This window comes from Gobio gobio, assembly GCF_949357685.1.
Source record: "Gobio gobio genome assembly, chromosome: 21".
Taxonomy (NCBI): domain Eukaryota; kingdom Metazoa; phylum Chordata; class Actinopteri; order Cypriniformes; family Gobionidae; genus Gobio; species Gobio gobio.
Genome location: NC_137117.1, coordinates 26,995,140 through 27,011,362, shown reverse-complemented (window position 1 = coordinate 27,011,362; position 16,223 = coordinate 26,995,140). Strand labels below are relative to the sequence as shown.

Below are 16,223 nucleotides of genomic sequence, written 5' to 3'. Positions count from 1 at the left end.
ATGAGGTCATGGCTTGCGGCGATAGCGGCAACATAGGCCTATACCTTGAGGGTGGAGGAAGACAGCCTTCGCTCCAACCCGTCTTGAAGGAAAGATAGCACAGATCCGATCGAACACTTCCGGGGTTCTTCTCGGCGAGAAGAGCACCAGTCGACGAACAGGTTCCACTTCAACGCATATAGTCGTCTCGTAGAGGGGGCTCTGGCGGAAGCGATGGTGTCGACTACCGCTTGCGGTAGGTCACCTAGAACCTCCGCGTCCCGTCCAGGGACCAGACATGGAGTTTCCAGAGGTCTGGACGCGGGTGCCATAGGGTGCCCCGTCTCTGAGACAGGAGGTCCTGCCTCAGAGGAATGGGCCATGGAGGTGCTGTCGCGAGGAACACTAGTTCCGGGAACCACGTCCTGTTGGGCCAGTACGGAGCTACCAAGAGGAGATGCTCCTCGTCCTCCCTGACCTTGCACAGAGTCTGTGCAAGAAGGCTCACTTATTTGCGCAGAGCCCGGGGCCAGCTGTGTGCCAGTGCATCCGTGCCGAGGGTCCCCTCGGTCAGGGAATAAAACAACTGGCAGTGGGTCGTGTCGTGGGCGGCAAACAGATCGATCTGTGCGGCCCCAAAGCGACTCCAAATCAGCTGGACCACCTGGGGGTGGAGTCGCCACTCTCCGGGGAGCACTGGCAACCGTGACAGCTCGTCGGCTGCACGATTGAGCAGGCCCGGAATGTGAATAGCACGAAGGGACCTCAGATGCTTCTGACTCCACAGGAGGAGATGGCGGGCGAGTTGGGACAAACGGCGGGAGCGTAGACCACCTTGTTTGTTGATGTACGCAACGGCCGTCGTGCTGTCCGTCCGGACCAGAACGTGCTTGTCTTTGAGCGACCCTTTGAGGCGGCTGAGAGCAAGACGAACTGCCAGCAACTCTAGGCAATTGATATGCCATTGCAGTTGGGGCCCCGTCCACAGACCCGAAACTGCAAGCCCATTGTACGTGGCACCCCAACCCGTGGGTGAGGCATCCGTGGAGACAACATGATGCCTGGACACTTGTTCTAGAGGCACTCCTGCCCGTAGAAATGAAGGGTCCGACCACGGAGTGAGGGTTTGGCGGCATCTCACCGTCACTTGGACACGGAGGGACCCGCTGTGCCACGCCCATCTCGGGACTCGGTCATGTAGCCAGTGCTGAAGCGGTCTCATATGGAGCAGCCCTAGCGGCGTTACTGCGGCTGCTGCTGCCATATGCCCCAGGAGCCTCTGAAAATGTTTCAGTGGAACCGCTGTACTGCGTTTGAGCGTACTCAAGCAGCTCAGCACCGACTGGACGCGCTCCTCTGTGAGGCGCGCAGTCATGGCGACCGAGTCGATCTCCATCCCGAGAAAAGAGATCCTCTGTACGGGACAGAGTTTGCTCTTCTCCCAGTTGACCCGAAGACCCAACTGGCTGAGGTGCCGGAGCACCATGTCCCTGTGTTCGCACAACTGCTCCCGCGACTGGGCAAGAATCAGCCAGTCGTCGAGATAGTTGAGGATGCGAACACCACGCTCTCTCATGGGAGCAATGGCCGCCTCCGCGACTTTCGTGAAGACACGGGGCGACAGGGACAGCCCGAAGGGCAGGACTCTGTACTGGTATGCCCGTCCGTCGAAAGCAAAGCGTAGAAACGGTCTGTGTCGAGGGAGAATCGAGACATGAAAGTACTTCAGAGTCCTTCAGGTCGATCGCTGCAAACCAATCCTGGGGACGGATGCACCTGAAGATGCGTTTATGCGTTAGCATTCGGAACGGCATCCTGTGGAGGGAGCGGTTCAGGTAACGCAGGTCCAGGATCGGTCGTAACCCGCCACCTTTCTTGGGTACAATGAAGTATGGGCTGTAGAACCCGGACTTCATATCGGCTGGAGGGACCGGCTCTATCGCGTCCTTCGCCAATAGGACAGCGATCTCCGCCTGAAGCACCGGGGCGCCCTCCTTCGGTATAGATGTGAAGTGGACACCCCTGAACTTCGGGGGACGCCGGGCGAACTGAATCGCATAGCCGAGTCTGATGGTGCGGATGATCCAGCGAGACGGGCTGGGGAGCGCTAGCCAGGCCCCCAGAGACCGAGCAAGCGGGATGATTGGCACCACGGACGTACCCGGAGCGGGGCAGCGCAGCGGAACGCAGGGGCCCCAGGACGACATGGGAGTGGTCCGTGCAGGGGTCTGGGTCTGACACACGACCTGCATCCGCTGAGGGGACGGGCGAGCGTGGGGAGGCACATTGTGTGCGTCCGCACAACTGACGCCCCCTGTTGGCGAGGAGAGAGGTGTCTGAGGGGTACGAGGCATGGTAGCGTTGCATACCGCCAGACGCGCTCTCTTGGCACCCAGAGATGTTGGAAACTGCTCTTTTATTGAAAATTTGGGTGCCACTGGCACTGAGGCCAGTGGCGGAACAGACAAACAAATGGTGTTCCCCCGGCCCTCCACCGGGGGAAGGAGTGGTGCTGCAGCCATCTCCTGAAGAGCAGTTTCCTCCATCTCTGGGCGGCCCTTCTCAGGGTCTCTTCCGACGACGCTTGCCACCTGGCTTGGCAGCGGCCTGAGCGGGCTGGACGTTCTTCCCGCGACCGGCTCCACGCCCACGGCCGGTGGAAGGCTGCTGCTGGGCTGGGGCGGGAGCGGCCGCAGGAGGACGTCCTCGGCGACGGGCAGGCGGAGGTGCTGCAGCCGGCGGCTGGGTGGAGGCAGCAGCGGGCCGCCGGTGCAGGATGTATTTTATGGCCTCCGTCTGCTTCTGGGCGGCCGAGAATTGCTGGGCGAAATTCTCGTCCGCGTCGCCGAACAACCCGGCCGACGATATGGGGGAGTCCAGGAACCGGTTCTTGTCAGTCTCCCTCATGTCGGCCAGGTTGAGCCAGAGATGCTGTTCCTGGACCAAAGGTGGACATCGCCTGACCCACGGAACGGGCGGTAACTTTCGTCGCCCGGAGGGCGAGGTCCGTCGCCGCCCGGAGCTCCCGGAGGAGCTCTGGGTCAGACCTACCCTCGTGCATGTCCATGAGTGCCTGGGCCTGGTGCACCTGGAGCAACGCCATGGCATGCAAGGCAGACGCGGCCTGTCCGCAGGACCTGTAGGCCTTCGCAGTCAGACTGGACGAAAGTCTACAGGCTTTGGACGGGAGACGAGGATCACCACGCCACTCGGAGGCGGTCGCCGGACGCAGCTGCATCGCGACGGCGCGTTCAGCTGGCGGGATCCTCTCTTAACCCTTGGCCTGTCCACCGCCAAGGGTAGTGAGGAGGGAGGAGCCTCCAGGTCTGTTTCTGGCACTGAAGGGTGTCGTCCACGACCTGGAAAGCTCCTCATGTACCTCCGGGAAGAATGGCACTGGGGCGGGACGCTGAGAACCAGCGCGACCCCCCCCCAAGGAACCAATCATCCAACCTAGAAGGTTCGGGACGTGGTGGAGGGTTCCACACAAGCCCGACCTTTTCGGCGGCCCGGGAAAGCATAGCCGTCAACTCGGGGTCCGACTCAACCGTTGCCACTCTCCCAGAGGGAGGCAGTACAGCTGAGTCCTCATCCTCCGAGGACTGGAACTCCCCCTCCGATGCTGCGATCGACATCTGCTCTTCCGCGGGCGCTCCGAAAGAGATGACTGGGCGCCCATGGGCGGGACCAGCGATCTCTTCCGGTGGCGCCACCGGCAGCGGTGCTTGTGAGGGTTCAGGGACCTGCGTAGGGACAATAGGCGGGTTTGTCCTGAACGTTATCCTCAGATCACCCCGGTCTTATCCTCAGATCACCCCGGTCATCCGTCGAAGTAGATCTATCCTGGTTAGGGACAGCTCTAGATCGAGGTATGAGGAGGGGGACTCCGCCTTCCCGGAGGTAGGAGAGTCTGGATCTAAGCACCGCAATAGTCATGTTCCCGCAGTGAGAACACGAACTATTCACAAACGCTGCCTCAGCGTGCTGTAAGCCCAGGCACGTGATGCAGTGAGTGTGGCCGTCAGCGGGCGAGAGGGAACGACCGCATCCAGAAACGCACGGGTGGAATGACATCTTGAGAAAGACGCAGTCACACCCGTGTTGCTCTTTTTGTGAGGAAACGCTCTTTTAGAGAGTGCTGAAGCACCCAGGGAAACCGCGGCAACACACAGGGGATAGTGCAGCCTGTGTTTGCTCTCAAAAATGGAACGCCCACCGATACCAACAGGTTGCTGTGATAACAGCAGTTGTTCCTTCTTTGCAGCTGAGTTCGCGGTCCCGCTGGAGAGTGCTGTCACACCAACACACGATCCTCCTCGTTCTCTGATACTTTTCGCTGAATTTCAGGAAAGCAGTCTGTACTTCAAAACGCCGGTCCGGCTCCGAAGTGAATGACGTCAGTGCGTTGCTCTCGCTTCCTGTTTATACCCGCGGCGCGGGGCGGAGCGCGAGATGCAAATCTCGCACGCCAATTGTTCATTGGCCTGTTCTTAAGTTCTCAAAGCTGATAGGGGCTCTCTGAAGTGATCCCAATTCGTTGGTATTACCGACGTACGTCGTAGTGACCGACTGAAAGGGAACATCAGTTATTGCAGGCAGAAAACAAAAGAATAAGAAGAATCATCAGCAAAAATGAAAATGCGATTTACTTTAGAGTAAGTGCTGAACACAATGAAATATTAGTGTAACTGTGACATATGAATATGTTTGAGATGGCGAATTTGAGCCAGATGCTGAATGTACATGGGAAATGAGCTCTGACGAAGACAGTGATGATGGTATAAAACATCTGCTCAACTGAATACCCTTCCAAGCTCAAAAAAGGGTACGAAATATGCTTTATTTTATTCTTCTGTAATTGTTACTCTAATATCAGGAGTTTTATGTTATTGCGACAGGTAGAGATCCATCCATGTTAGATATAGATCCGGGTACCTAAAGACCCAAATATGTAATAATGATCGCCAATTATAATGGCTAAACATTCATTTAAGGGTTAAGGAAAGTTTCTGTCAAACAAATAAATTGTAGTTGGGTTTAGAAATACATTTTGAAACAGTTTTATTGCTGTTTTTTTTTTTTTTTTTTTTGCAGAATGGGTTAGTGAGTTGTCTTGCATGAGAATCATTTTATATCAGAAGGCACAATCCTTCTTTTTATACCACAGCATAAAAATGATCAGTTATGAACGCCACATCCTGTATTTTGAGACCCTGAAGTGGCCTTCCATCTCATTCCAGCCCAAATCATCACCCCCCCACCTCCTTACTCACAAACCATCCAGAAATCCATTTATCTGGACCATCCATTGCAGCACAGCAATTTTGAAAATGACTGATGGCTAGATAAGACCCTATTCCTCGTCTGGGATCGCGCAGAGCCTCAGAAGCCCTTCAAAGCCCTTTAAAACTGCATTGATTTGGACCTTCAACATTTTGGGGGCCATGGAAGCCTATGATGGGGAGAAAAATCCTGGAATGTTTTCCTCAAAAAAAATTAATTTCTTTTCGACTGAAGAAAGAAAGACATGGGGGGGGTGAGTAAAATATCAGAACATTTTAATTTTGAAGTGAACTAATGCTTTAATAATGCGGAACAACCTTTTTAAGTAGGGCTTCCTTTTACCTAAGAGGACCTAGCAAACTGTTTTTTTAGTTCACTCCTTCCTGATCAATAAAACCATAACAATTTCCTGTTGATTTAGATATATATATAGATTGTGTGTCATTTTTACGATCACATTGGTTGAGCAGTCTCGATCAATTTTCTCGAGAATTTAAAAACATTCACTGATGTTCAAACATCTTTGTGTTCAAATACACAAACTATATCAATTGCCTCAAATTTTTTAAGTTAAGAAATTCAAAGTTTAAGTAAGCAGAACTGACAGATTTATATGTTGTACTTATACAACTTAACTTGAAATGTTTGAGTACACTAATCCATACATTACATTTTCATGTAATCTCAAAGTGAGCATTTTTATTAGTATAAACTTATCTAGCTATAACAAGCTAATTCAGAAAATGCTAACTTGCTAATTTGCTAACATGTTCAAAATAACTTGGTATAGCACTTGCTGAATGAGTGCAGCAATATGATGCATTTAACGTACCTACAACCATACATACCATTAAAACAAGCCGCATTCACCACTTGTCACCATGATGGTAACTCTCCAAAAACCCACACAAACAAAGACTCTTCTACATTAGCATAACAACACATTAATCACTACTAAATCTCCCACTTAACACTAATCTTACACAAAAAACATTATATAACACTTAATTTTAGCATTTACTCAGCATTACTTTTGAGTGCCATGGGCAAAGCTGGGAAATAGAAATCCCAGCCCAGTTTCAGTTAAACTTATAATTAAAATAAATTAAATATAATATAAATATAATAATATAAATTCATAAAACTCAAAACAATGAAACAGTTCAGTTTACTTATATTTATTTGAAAAAGAAAGTGCGTAATACTCATAAAAGTTAATTAGACTGAACTAATTTGTTTCATTTAAGTTTGTCCTACTCAAACTAATTAATTATTTTGAGCGTTAGGGTTTACGGTGTAGAATTAAAAACGCAAAAGAAAAAAAATGTAGTCACATACAATGAAACAGCAGAAGGGTGAATATATTTCTGTAGATCTATATAATTATTATACATTTCTAAGGGTTTTTTTCTAAACATGAATAAACTTCCTACCACAAAAAGGCATGATGTAATCGTTGATATAATATAATATAATAAATATAACATAATATAAATAATATAATATAAAATGTGTCTGTAAACAATGATATTATTATACAGAAATCTTCCTAGAGGAATTGTGGGTCAACTTTGATATAGTTATCTAAGGACACTGTTCACATGGGATGCATGACACCAGCAGCTGTGTGGGACAGGGACAGGAAATGAGTTGACCCTCTCCCTGGGAGTTCAGTCCCCCTGTGGCTCCAGCCTCTTTCAACAATCATCACAGGCTTCAGGGACACAAACAGCACAGCACATCAACATGCTGTTGAGGGGGGTGTTTTTCCACAATGATTTATAGTTCCAACATTCATCTGTTAAGTTAGCATGCTGTATTTCTTAGCAGTGATTGTGACTCTGTTTCCCATGCATGATCTGTCAGAATGATTTATGTATCTACCCTTCAGAGTGAATATATGTATGTCTGAGTCTGAATGTTTTATTCAATGTTATTAATGGGTTATGTAAAACCTTCTTTTGTGACTTGAGTGGACGTGATTCATCGCACGTTTGCTGTAATAGCCTCAGACTCAGAGTTGTTTGCGTTCTAGAGCAGTGATTCAAAACCACACATCATCTCCATATGGAAGAAAGATCCAGCGGAAACGTGCAACCTCCGTAGAAAGTTCCACCCTCACACTCCCACTTTCTACGCCCACATGCTATGACAGCTAGACATGCCCACGTGTACCTCCCTATTTGCAGCCTGTGCATGGGGAAAGTTTAAAGAAACATCTGTACAGTAGTTTGGATTTGAACAGTGTTGCCAGATCTTGCTAGAAAAACCAGCGACATTGTTTTGACATGTCTGACAAAATAATCACAAAAAAGCTACTTACCATACCAAAAGTGACCCCAGTTGTTGCATACCTTACATTTCTTAATATAATTGATCTGATTTATGTGAATAATTGCATCTTCCTGGAAATAAATGTTTATGACACAGTTACACACAGTGTATGTTATTACAATTTAACTTAAAGGGTTAGTTCACCCAAAAATGAAAATTCTGTCATTAATTACTTACCCTCATGTCGTTCGACACCCGTAAAAGACCTCCGTTGATCTTCGGAACACAAATGAAGTTATTTTAGTGGAAATCTGATGGCTCTGAAAGGCCTCCATTGGCACAATGCACAGTTCACTCTCAAGACCCTTAAAAGGTACTAAAGACGTTGTTACAAAGTCCATCTCACTACAGTGGTTCTAAAATAACTTTATGAATCGGTGAGAATAGTTTTTGTGCGCAAAAAAATCCTAAATAACGACTTATATAGTGATGACGATTTCAAAACACGGCCTCATAAAGCTTCGGAGCGTTATGAATCAGTGAGTCGATTCATGATTCGGATAGCGTGTCAAACCGCCAGACTGCTGAAATTTGGCGATCCAAACTGCTTACTCGACTCATTGATTCATAACGCTTCGAAGCTTCATGAGGCCGTGTTTTGAAATCGTCATCACTATATAAGTCGTTATTTAGGGTTTTTTTGCGCACAAAAACTATTCTCGTCGCTTTATAAAGTTATTTTAGAACCACTGTAGTGAGCTGGACTTTGTAACAACGTCTTTAGTACCTTTTAAGGGTCTTGAGAGTGTACAGTGTATTGTGCCAATGGAGGCCTTTCAGAGCCTTCAGATTTCAACTAAAATATCTTCATTTGTGTTCCGAAGATGAACGGTGGTCTTACGGTTGTCGATTGACATGTGGGTAAGTAATTAATGACAGAATTTTCATTTTTGGGTGAACTAACCCTTTAATGCAAATTTTCACTGTTCCATCGATGACTATCTCTCACATGAAGAGATGAGTCAATCAATTTTGAAGAATTGATCTGCACAAAAATCTTACAATTCATTCTTTAATATTTATTAGGGGTGTAACAATATATCACAATACAAAAATTCAGCGTTGGGGGTAACGCATTACAAGTAACTTGAGTTATGTAATCAGATTACTTTTTCCAAGTAACTAGTAAATTAACCATTAGTTTTCAAATTTACAACAAAATATCTGAGATACTTTTTCAAAAAAGTAATGCAAGTTACTTTTTCACATTTATTTGACTGACAGCTCTCCTGCCCCCATGTTGAGAAAAATCGAGAGTAAGTGCAGAGGTGTTGTGTGTAAACATGTTATTGTAGTTCTAGACCAAATGTGAGCATTACTCATCTCACTTGCACAATAAAGATTCAGTCCTCCTCAAAATGAATAAAATCAGTCAAATGCAAAATCAGAGTCCTATGCAAACCTCCAATAATTAAATGTCAAATAAAACAAATATTTTATGCATTTAATCTACCTTTATTGACCAATATCTTGCTGCTGACCTTTGAGGATTTAGTTAAACCATGAGCAAAAACGACTAGATTTTTTGTTTTTATTGGTAAAACTTTTTTCCATTATCCAGAATGGCAGAACAGCAGAGCTGCGCCCTCTACTCTTCATGCATGAATCTGCAATTTTACCTCCGCCTGAGGCTTATTATTTAAATTTTGGTATGAAGAGGTCTTTACCTTTGCACAAAAATATAACTTTTTTTTGTTATTAAAAAACAAAACAAAAAATCAAGCCCAGCCCAGGTGATAAAAAGTAACGCAAAAGTAATGCCAACGTAACGTAATGCATTAAAAAGTAACTAAGTAACTCAATTAGTTACTTTTCAATATTGTAATGCATTACTTTTCAAAGTAACTTTCCCCAACACTGATAGTTCACCCAAAATGAAAAATTCAAGTTTACAGTTTTAGTCTGTATAATGTTGAATATAATGTATAATAATGCAACGGGGAATATTTGTGTGTCCTGATAATGCCAAATGTCTCATTTTACCAGTAAAAAGTGGCCTACATTATTTTAAATATATCTAGTCAGTGACAGAGTGCAAGCATATCCGTCTCAAATAATTCTGTATTTTCAGCTTCAGAATCATGAATATTTTTATTCTGGTGTCACCATTGTCCTGTGCATTGGGTTACCTGCACCAAGTCCAATCATAATAATTTCCACTCCCCGATGTAATACCAAATTTAGCATTTTAATCAACAGTGAAAAAAAAGTGCAACGTTTTAGCATATGTCTTGGACTATCTCGATATTATTGTATCGTGAGCTCAGTATTGTGATATGTATCAAATCATGACATGAGGGTATCGTTACACGCCTAATATTTATTTAGAAACATCTGAAATGTCACACTGAATAATGACCAAGTGGTTGCTTTGTGTTACGCAATTGCAATCTGGAAATAATCCCACAAAAAAGGCAACCCTACTGCCCATATTTGGGCTTTATTAAATAAACAAGCTCAAAGTCGATTATAATAAATGGACATGGTAACACTCAGCCACCACAACATGCAACATGTGAATATTAGGCTACTTCGTTGCTAAGTCTTTATAGCGTTTATGTTATTATCATGCAAGACTGGAATTTGTTTATATAGTAATTATTCAATATAGGAAATCTTTCTGTATGTTAAATCACTTACATATATCTGAACCAAAGGTGTTGCATATCACAAGCCACATTAGGTCGCACTAAACGGCGCCTTTAAGACAGTGGGCGGCGCCTACGGTCTGACGTGACCAGTCCTTATAAATAGTTTCCAGCTCTCAGCTTTCCATGATGAAAGCGACAACTTGAACGGCAGCATCTTCTAATACACGTGCGTTTTGTTTAATAATAAATTGTGGTGAATGTTTTATGAAGATACGCCGGGATTACTATCAGCACTCGGCCTGGTTATACTGGATATAAGAGAGCATCGATAAACACAACCCTACGAAACATTTAACCGGTAAGTAGTAAGTATTTTGAAGTTGCTTATGTTGTTTTTTTACACGTTTCAGAGAATGTCAAAACTATTACGTGCATTATTCACACTGTATGTGCAACTCCTTATAGGCTAATGGTTGTTCTTTGGACTGGGATATGAGATGAGTCGCACCTGAGTCAGAAAGGGTTTGCCAATGGGTGTGTTGAAACAGATGTAGAAAACCTGTCCATATATCAGAATGAACTTTATATTCGCACTGCAATTTCGTACATTACAAGCGTCTGCGTCACTCCAGAGAAATGTTTACAAGACAACCAGTCGAGTACGATTTGTCCCGTGTAGTAGTACCCTAGTTTATCATTTACTACAGATGTCTGAACTCTTGCACGTCTTCTGTAGTAATTCATCTCCTGTTGGCGAGTGCGCCTGACAACCTCGTGCTGCAGATGATTCTGCTTTTCTGGAGGCCCATATATTTCCTGTTTTTTTTTATATTTTTCCTGTAGTTGTTAATCTTTATTGTTTATAGCCTGTCATGTTGGTCAATTGGGATATCTTTAGTTATTAATTACTGAAGTGGGAGTGTTGTCTTTAGGGCGTTAATGATATATTATTGCATATATTATTGTGTAATTACATAATTAAGGGAAAGAATCCATTAAGGTGGGGTAAGGTGATGTAACATCATAATTGAGTGGAAAAAAATGTCTATGGGCAAACACCAGCAAGAATGCCATTGTTCAGCATGGATATAGTAGCTATATAGTTAGTTTATATTTTTTCTCTCTTCCAAGGAAAATGGTTCTAAGAGATGAGCTTGCTTGAAACAAATCATATCTGAGCACCATATCACATCTGAATGTTATTAACTTTTTGTTATTCTTTTTTTTTTATTATTAAACCAACTTTGTGCTATGAAAAATAAATACAGACAGCAAAACATGAATTTATCTCCTCAGGAAAAACTAGTTCTGTCCAAATGGGACCTTATGTGAAAGCTTAATTTTGAGTCCTTCTGTAGTGTTAGTTTTGATGTCATTTGCACCACTGTACTATTTGGCATGTTGATGCTGTTCCTCTGAGTAGTGGATCAGTGCGTCCTCTGGCTCCTCTCCCAGGCCCTGCTGGTGACGTCCTACCTCACACCTCTTTCAAGCCTTTATGGCAGGGCTTTAACTTTACGGATAAGAGCTGCCTGATGTTGAAAATGCACAGGCACTCACCCCAACGCAAACGTACAAAGAACCATTTATGCTTTAGCGTCGCATCTGCATGGAGGTCTTTACTGGGAGAATTGTCGATTGTTTGTTTCTGCCTTTCACGGTTCTGACTGAGGAAAAGCAGAGGCTGAGCATGTGATAAGTTGCATAATGTAGCCTGCATGGGTATTTCATTGATTACATTCTGACTTGTGCCCAAGCATTCCAGTACATTTCTCACTGAATGGTTTTGTTAGCACAGATGCTTTATTGTGTTTTGGTCTAATGTCTTAAAGAACTGTTGCATCACCGCAGATTCATAGCTGAGCTGTTTGTTATATCTGCCTGCTCATGTAACAATGGAAAAACTGCATATTCATCTAAAGATAAATAAATATATATATAATGTAATTTATTCACTTTATAATAACTATATCATATATTATTAATAAAGTATCTTACAGTCACCAAGGATACATTTATTTAATCAAAAAAAGTTTTTATTTTAATATATTTTAAAATATAATTTATTCATGTGATGGCAAAGCTGAATTTTCATTACAGTCTTCAGTCACGTGATACTTCAGAAATCATTTGAATATGCTGATTCGATGCTCAATAATCTCTTATTTTCTCTTCCTTTTATTTTTATTTTTTGTCAGTGTTGTAAACAGTTGTGCTGCTTAATTTTTTTGTGGAAACTGATACATTTCTTCCCAAAACCATTTACATAGAAAGTTCAAATGAACAATTATTTGACACAATTTTTTTTATGTGTAAATATATTTACTGTCTGTCACCTTTGATCAAGTCTTTTGAACAGTAGTGTATGCTATACATCTTAATTTGTATTGTGTGTGGGACAATACAAATGTTTACTTTAACTTTTTGTTTCTCTTTTTTTTTTTCTCTCTCACCAAAAACTGTTGCATTAACAATAATCATTTTAAGATGACTGGAAAAATTGCCTAATTACCCTCCCTTCCCCCATGCAGGTTTTCGCATTGCTGTCAGAAAAGTGGAGCGTAAAAGTCCTGTCTTGCTAACCCATGGCTGGATTATGACTTCTGCAGAATCAAGAATAGTGGAGACCCCCACAGGCCTGAACTAGCCTCCACTCTCTTAAACATTATGGCCACAGCCCAACCATACTGGGATCAACACCATGACCACGACACCATGGATAAGTGAGTGTGAACGCAGTCCTCAGCTCAACCGACTTGTGTATAATGAGAGATCTTCTTCTCTAGTCAGCAGATTGTAACGCGTTTCCATTTTTTGTGTTTTGCAGGGTGTTTTTTGCATTTGGTTCGGAGTCCATGGATCACAGCTTGAGAATGTATCAGCAAACCTCTGCAAACATGGGCTTTGAAAGTGAGTGAGTGCTATTAAATTATATCAGCTATATCACAGTCTGGTCACCCTCTGTTCTTGGAGCATGTTGCGGATGTTTCTCAGGAAGCGCAGAAGGTTATAGGAAGTTGTATGAATGTCTGATAAGTGAATCCTTTGATAAACTCCCTATGTTGAGGCTTGAGATGGATCCATCTCCGGAGATACAGCCATTGAAAAATAACAACTTTAATGAGTTGTATGACACCATTGAGCATGTATGTCATACGGTAGATGGTCTGTGCATAAATCCTCATTTTCTTTTCTGTATTGTTACTTCATAGGAAGGACCTCTGGCTCCTGTTCTCCTCAGTGTCTGTCTCCCAAGACTCCAAATCCTACACAGCTGCTGTTTTCTTCCCAGTGCCACCCACCTGAGGGAGACCAGGTGGTTCCGTCCTTACAAAAACTGTCTGTTTATGAGCACATACCCCCTTGTTCGCCCAGGAGACCGATTAAGCCCCTCCCACCCCTCCCGGACATAGGCGACCTGTCCTCTGATGAAGCAGAAGACAATGAGGTAGAGTTTTTCTCCAGCACCTCTGAGAGCCAGTGTCTGGTGCCTAAAATCTCATCCTTCCAGTACGGCTTGCCAGGGAGGCGCAGTTTTCGTCGAAACGGTCAGATAAACTTTGCGTATTACGAAGAGCTACAAGAACATCAGAAACTTTGCGGGGTGAAGCCTGAGTGGGAGCAGGCGGTAACGCAGAAACAAGACAGACCCCAGCGACGGCTACATCGCTCCCATTCCGGCCCTGCCGGATCCTTCAAGGCCAACAACTTCAGACCAACCAGCTTTCACCATTCTCCCCACAGCCACCCGCAGGAGAAACCCGAAGTCCCACCTCGCGTTCCAATCCGTGCTCGCCTCAGCGAGAGCACAGACAGCAGGCGGCCATCAGCCGATGACTTTGATATGGACAAACCTCCTAAAGTTCCACCCAGGGAACCCATCCCTCAGGTCATACCACGTGCCATTAGTCCAAAAAGTCTCCCGATTTACATCAACGGGGTAATGCCTCCTACTCAGAGCTTTGCTCCCTATCCGGAGTATGTCAGTAAGGCTCAGCACAAGCAGAGCTGTGAGGGCTTGCCGGCTCCTCGCAGCCCCTGTATTCTTCCCATCATGGAAGATGGGAAGAAAGTGAGCAGTACACATTACTTCCTCCTCCCTCATCGGCCCGGGTACTTGGACAAGTTTGAGAGGTTTTTTAAAGAGTCAGACTCATAGTTATTTATTAGGGATTGAGCGGTTGGAATCTGAAATTGTTAAAGTGGAAATAAGGAAGGCCGGATATGAACCGATATGTTGTTTGACTGAACTGATTCTTCAGTGTTATGAATTACTGGTCTGTTTAGGGGTTGGACAGTATGTCCTCAGACTACACACAAGGAAAAGCTAAAATAATTGGTTTACCACTGCTGGAAATTGCAGAGCAGCTCTATTAAAAGTGCCCCGCAATAAAAGCTAGATGCTTTAATGTTTGAAAATTAAGACAACAGAATAATTGCAGTTAGGTTTCCCTATTTATTGGTGTCAATGTATTATTTTTTTGTGCTATATCTTACTGTAAATTAGTGTGTACAGCATCTTTTTTATGAAGGAATAGGATGAACTGTGTATCCTGAGTATAAGCTGGTTTTGTGCTCCCCTCCCCCCTCTGTAATATGGGTTGGTAAAGGTTTCCTTTAAGACATTATTCACCAACAGTATAAATTCAGATACTGATGAAAAATTACAACTGACTAGTATTAGCTACAAGGCTCACCTGAATACCAGATAATGAAAAGAGCAAGGTCAAAGTTAAGGACTATGCCATATGTTTTACAGCAATGAGAAGTGTGATGATCAAAACTACTTGTTGGAACTAATATAGTGACAAATGGAAAGGACTGGGCACAGGGGTTAGTATTCTAGTCTTCGTGAGAAGATTAATCCATGTTTTGTTCTCTGTTGCTTTTTTCGTTCAGATGTGACGTATCCATGTATCCTTTTTTTTATTTAAAGAATGGCACTTGCAGTTTCATTTTCATCTGTTACAAGGGTAGAAATGCCACTGCCTTGCCATTTTGTGTCAAAATACAGGACACTGGTTGTACATGGGTAGATGGTGAGAATGGTATTTCGCTGTATTTTTGTACCATGCACTATGAAGTTGCTGCATTGAAGAATTTACCACAAAAGAAAATGTATGAAAGGAAGTCATGGAAGCTCATGACTGGTCCTGGCATTATATTTCATGCATTTCCCAACAAAAGTTGAGCACACTTGTTGGTTTTTGGGTAAACTTTATAATCTTGACATTTATTAGACCAGTAATGGTTTACGTTTCCAGCTATTTTATGTTTTGTCCATCCAACAAAATGACTGTTTTCTGTGTGAAGGCTAATGTTAACTGACTTCGTTTCATCCGCTGAGGAAACATGCACTTCTAAAATGTACAGTATTGGTGTAGTTTTTCACACCAGACTATTTAAATAAAATAACTTATTTGTACACTGATTTCTTGAATCATTTTAATTGCAGTAGGCTATGTTGAATTTATCATACTTTGGTTTTTACATTTATATGTACTTATCACAGCAAACCTCCTCAAAGGGCTGAACCCAGATGGCAGCGTTATGTACACTCTTAAAAATAAAGGTGCCAAGAAGAACCAAAAAGGTGTTTTCACGGCGATGCCATAGAAGAACCATTTTTGGTTCCTTGAAGAACAGTTTTGTGAAAGGTTCTTTAAAGAACCATTTTTTTCTAACCATTTTATAGTTTAAAGAACCTTTCTACGCTATAAAGAACCTTTTGTGCAATGGAAGGGTTCTTTGGATATTAACGGTTCTTCATGGAACCATACACACTGCCAAAGAACCTTTATTTTTAACAGTGTATATAGGCTATGTATATGCAAATATATACAGTGAATGATGCATATTTATCTTTCGTTCAAGTCAATTCTGGCTCCTACATTGTCTTATCAGTAGGAAGGATATGTTGAGAGGTGATATCAGCTTTATTGTGATTGCTGTGTCTTATCTCGGTGCTATTTGCTCAAAGCTGTTATAATGAGGCGACGGGCAAACTTTTGGAAATTCAGCCTGAGTCACTTCCTT

At 43.6% G+C, this 16,223-nt stretch overlaps 1 protein-coding gene across 2 annotated transcripts; it reads left to right on the top strand.

The window, feature by feature from the left end:
* The first annotated feature begins 5,299 nt into the window (after positions 1–5,299).
* errfi1b (ERBB receptor feedback inhibitor 1b) lies at positions 5,300–15,774 on the top strand. Of its 2 annotated transcripts, none has more exons than XM_079801793.1 (4): positions 5,300–5,515; positions 12,719–12,910; positions 13,015–13,097; positions 13,400–15,617. In XM_079801793.1, the coding sequence occupies exons 2-4, from the start codon at positions 12,855–12,857 to the stop codon at positions 14,344–14,346; spliced, it is 1,086 nt and encodes a 361-aa protein (XP_079657919.1). In that variant the 5' UTR covers positions 5,300–5,515; positions 12,719–12,854; the 3' UTR covers positions 14,347–15,617. The 2 variants fall into 2 exon arrangements, with proteins under 2 accessions (XP_079657919.1, XP_079657918.1); XM_079801792.1 differs by lacking the exon at positions 5,300–5,515 and adding an exon at positions 10,371–10,545 and having other exon boundaries at positions 13,400–15,774.
* The last annotated feature ends 449 nt before the right edge of the window (positions 15,775–16,223 follow it).

What these genes read in the sequence shown, in the direction of transcription:
- errfi1b (XM_079801792.1), top strand. Translation starts at nt 12,855, where the DNA reads ATGGCCACAGCCCAACCATACTGGGATCAACACCATGACCACGACACC. An exon ending in GACCACGACACCATGGATAA is followed by an intron (nt 12,911 to 13,014) that starts GTGAGTGTGAAC and finishes TGTGTTTTGCAG; the next exon opens with GGTGTTTTTTGCATTTGGTT. An exon ending in TGCAAACATGGGCTTTGAAA is followed by an intron (nt 13,098 to 13,399) that starts GTGAGTGAGTGC and finishes GTTACTTCATAG; the next exon opens with GAAGGACCTCTGGCTCCTGT.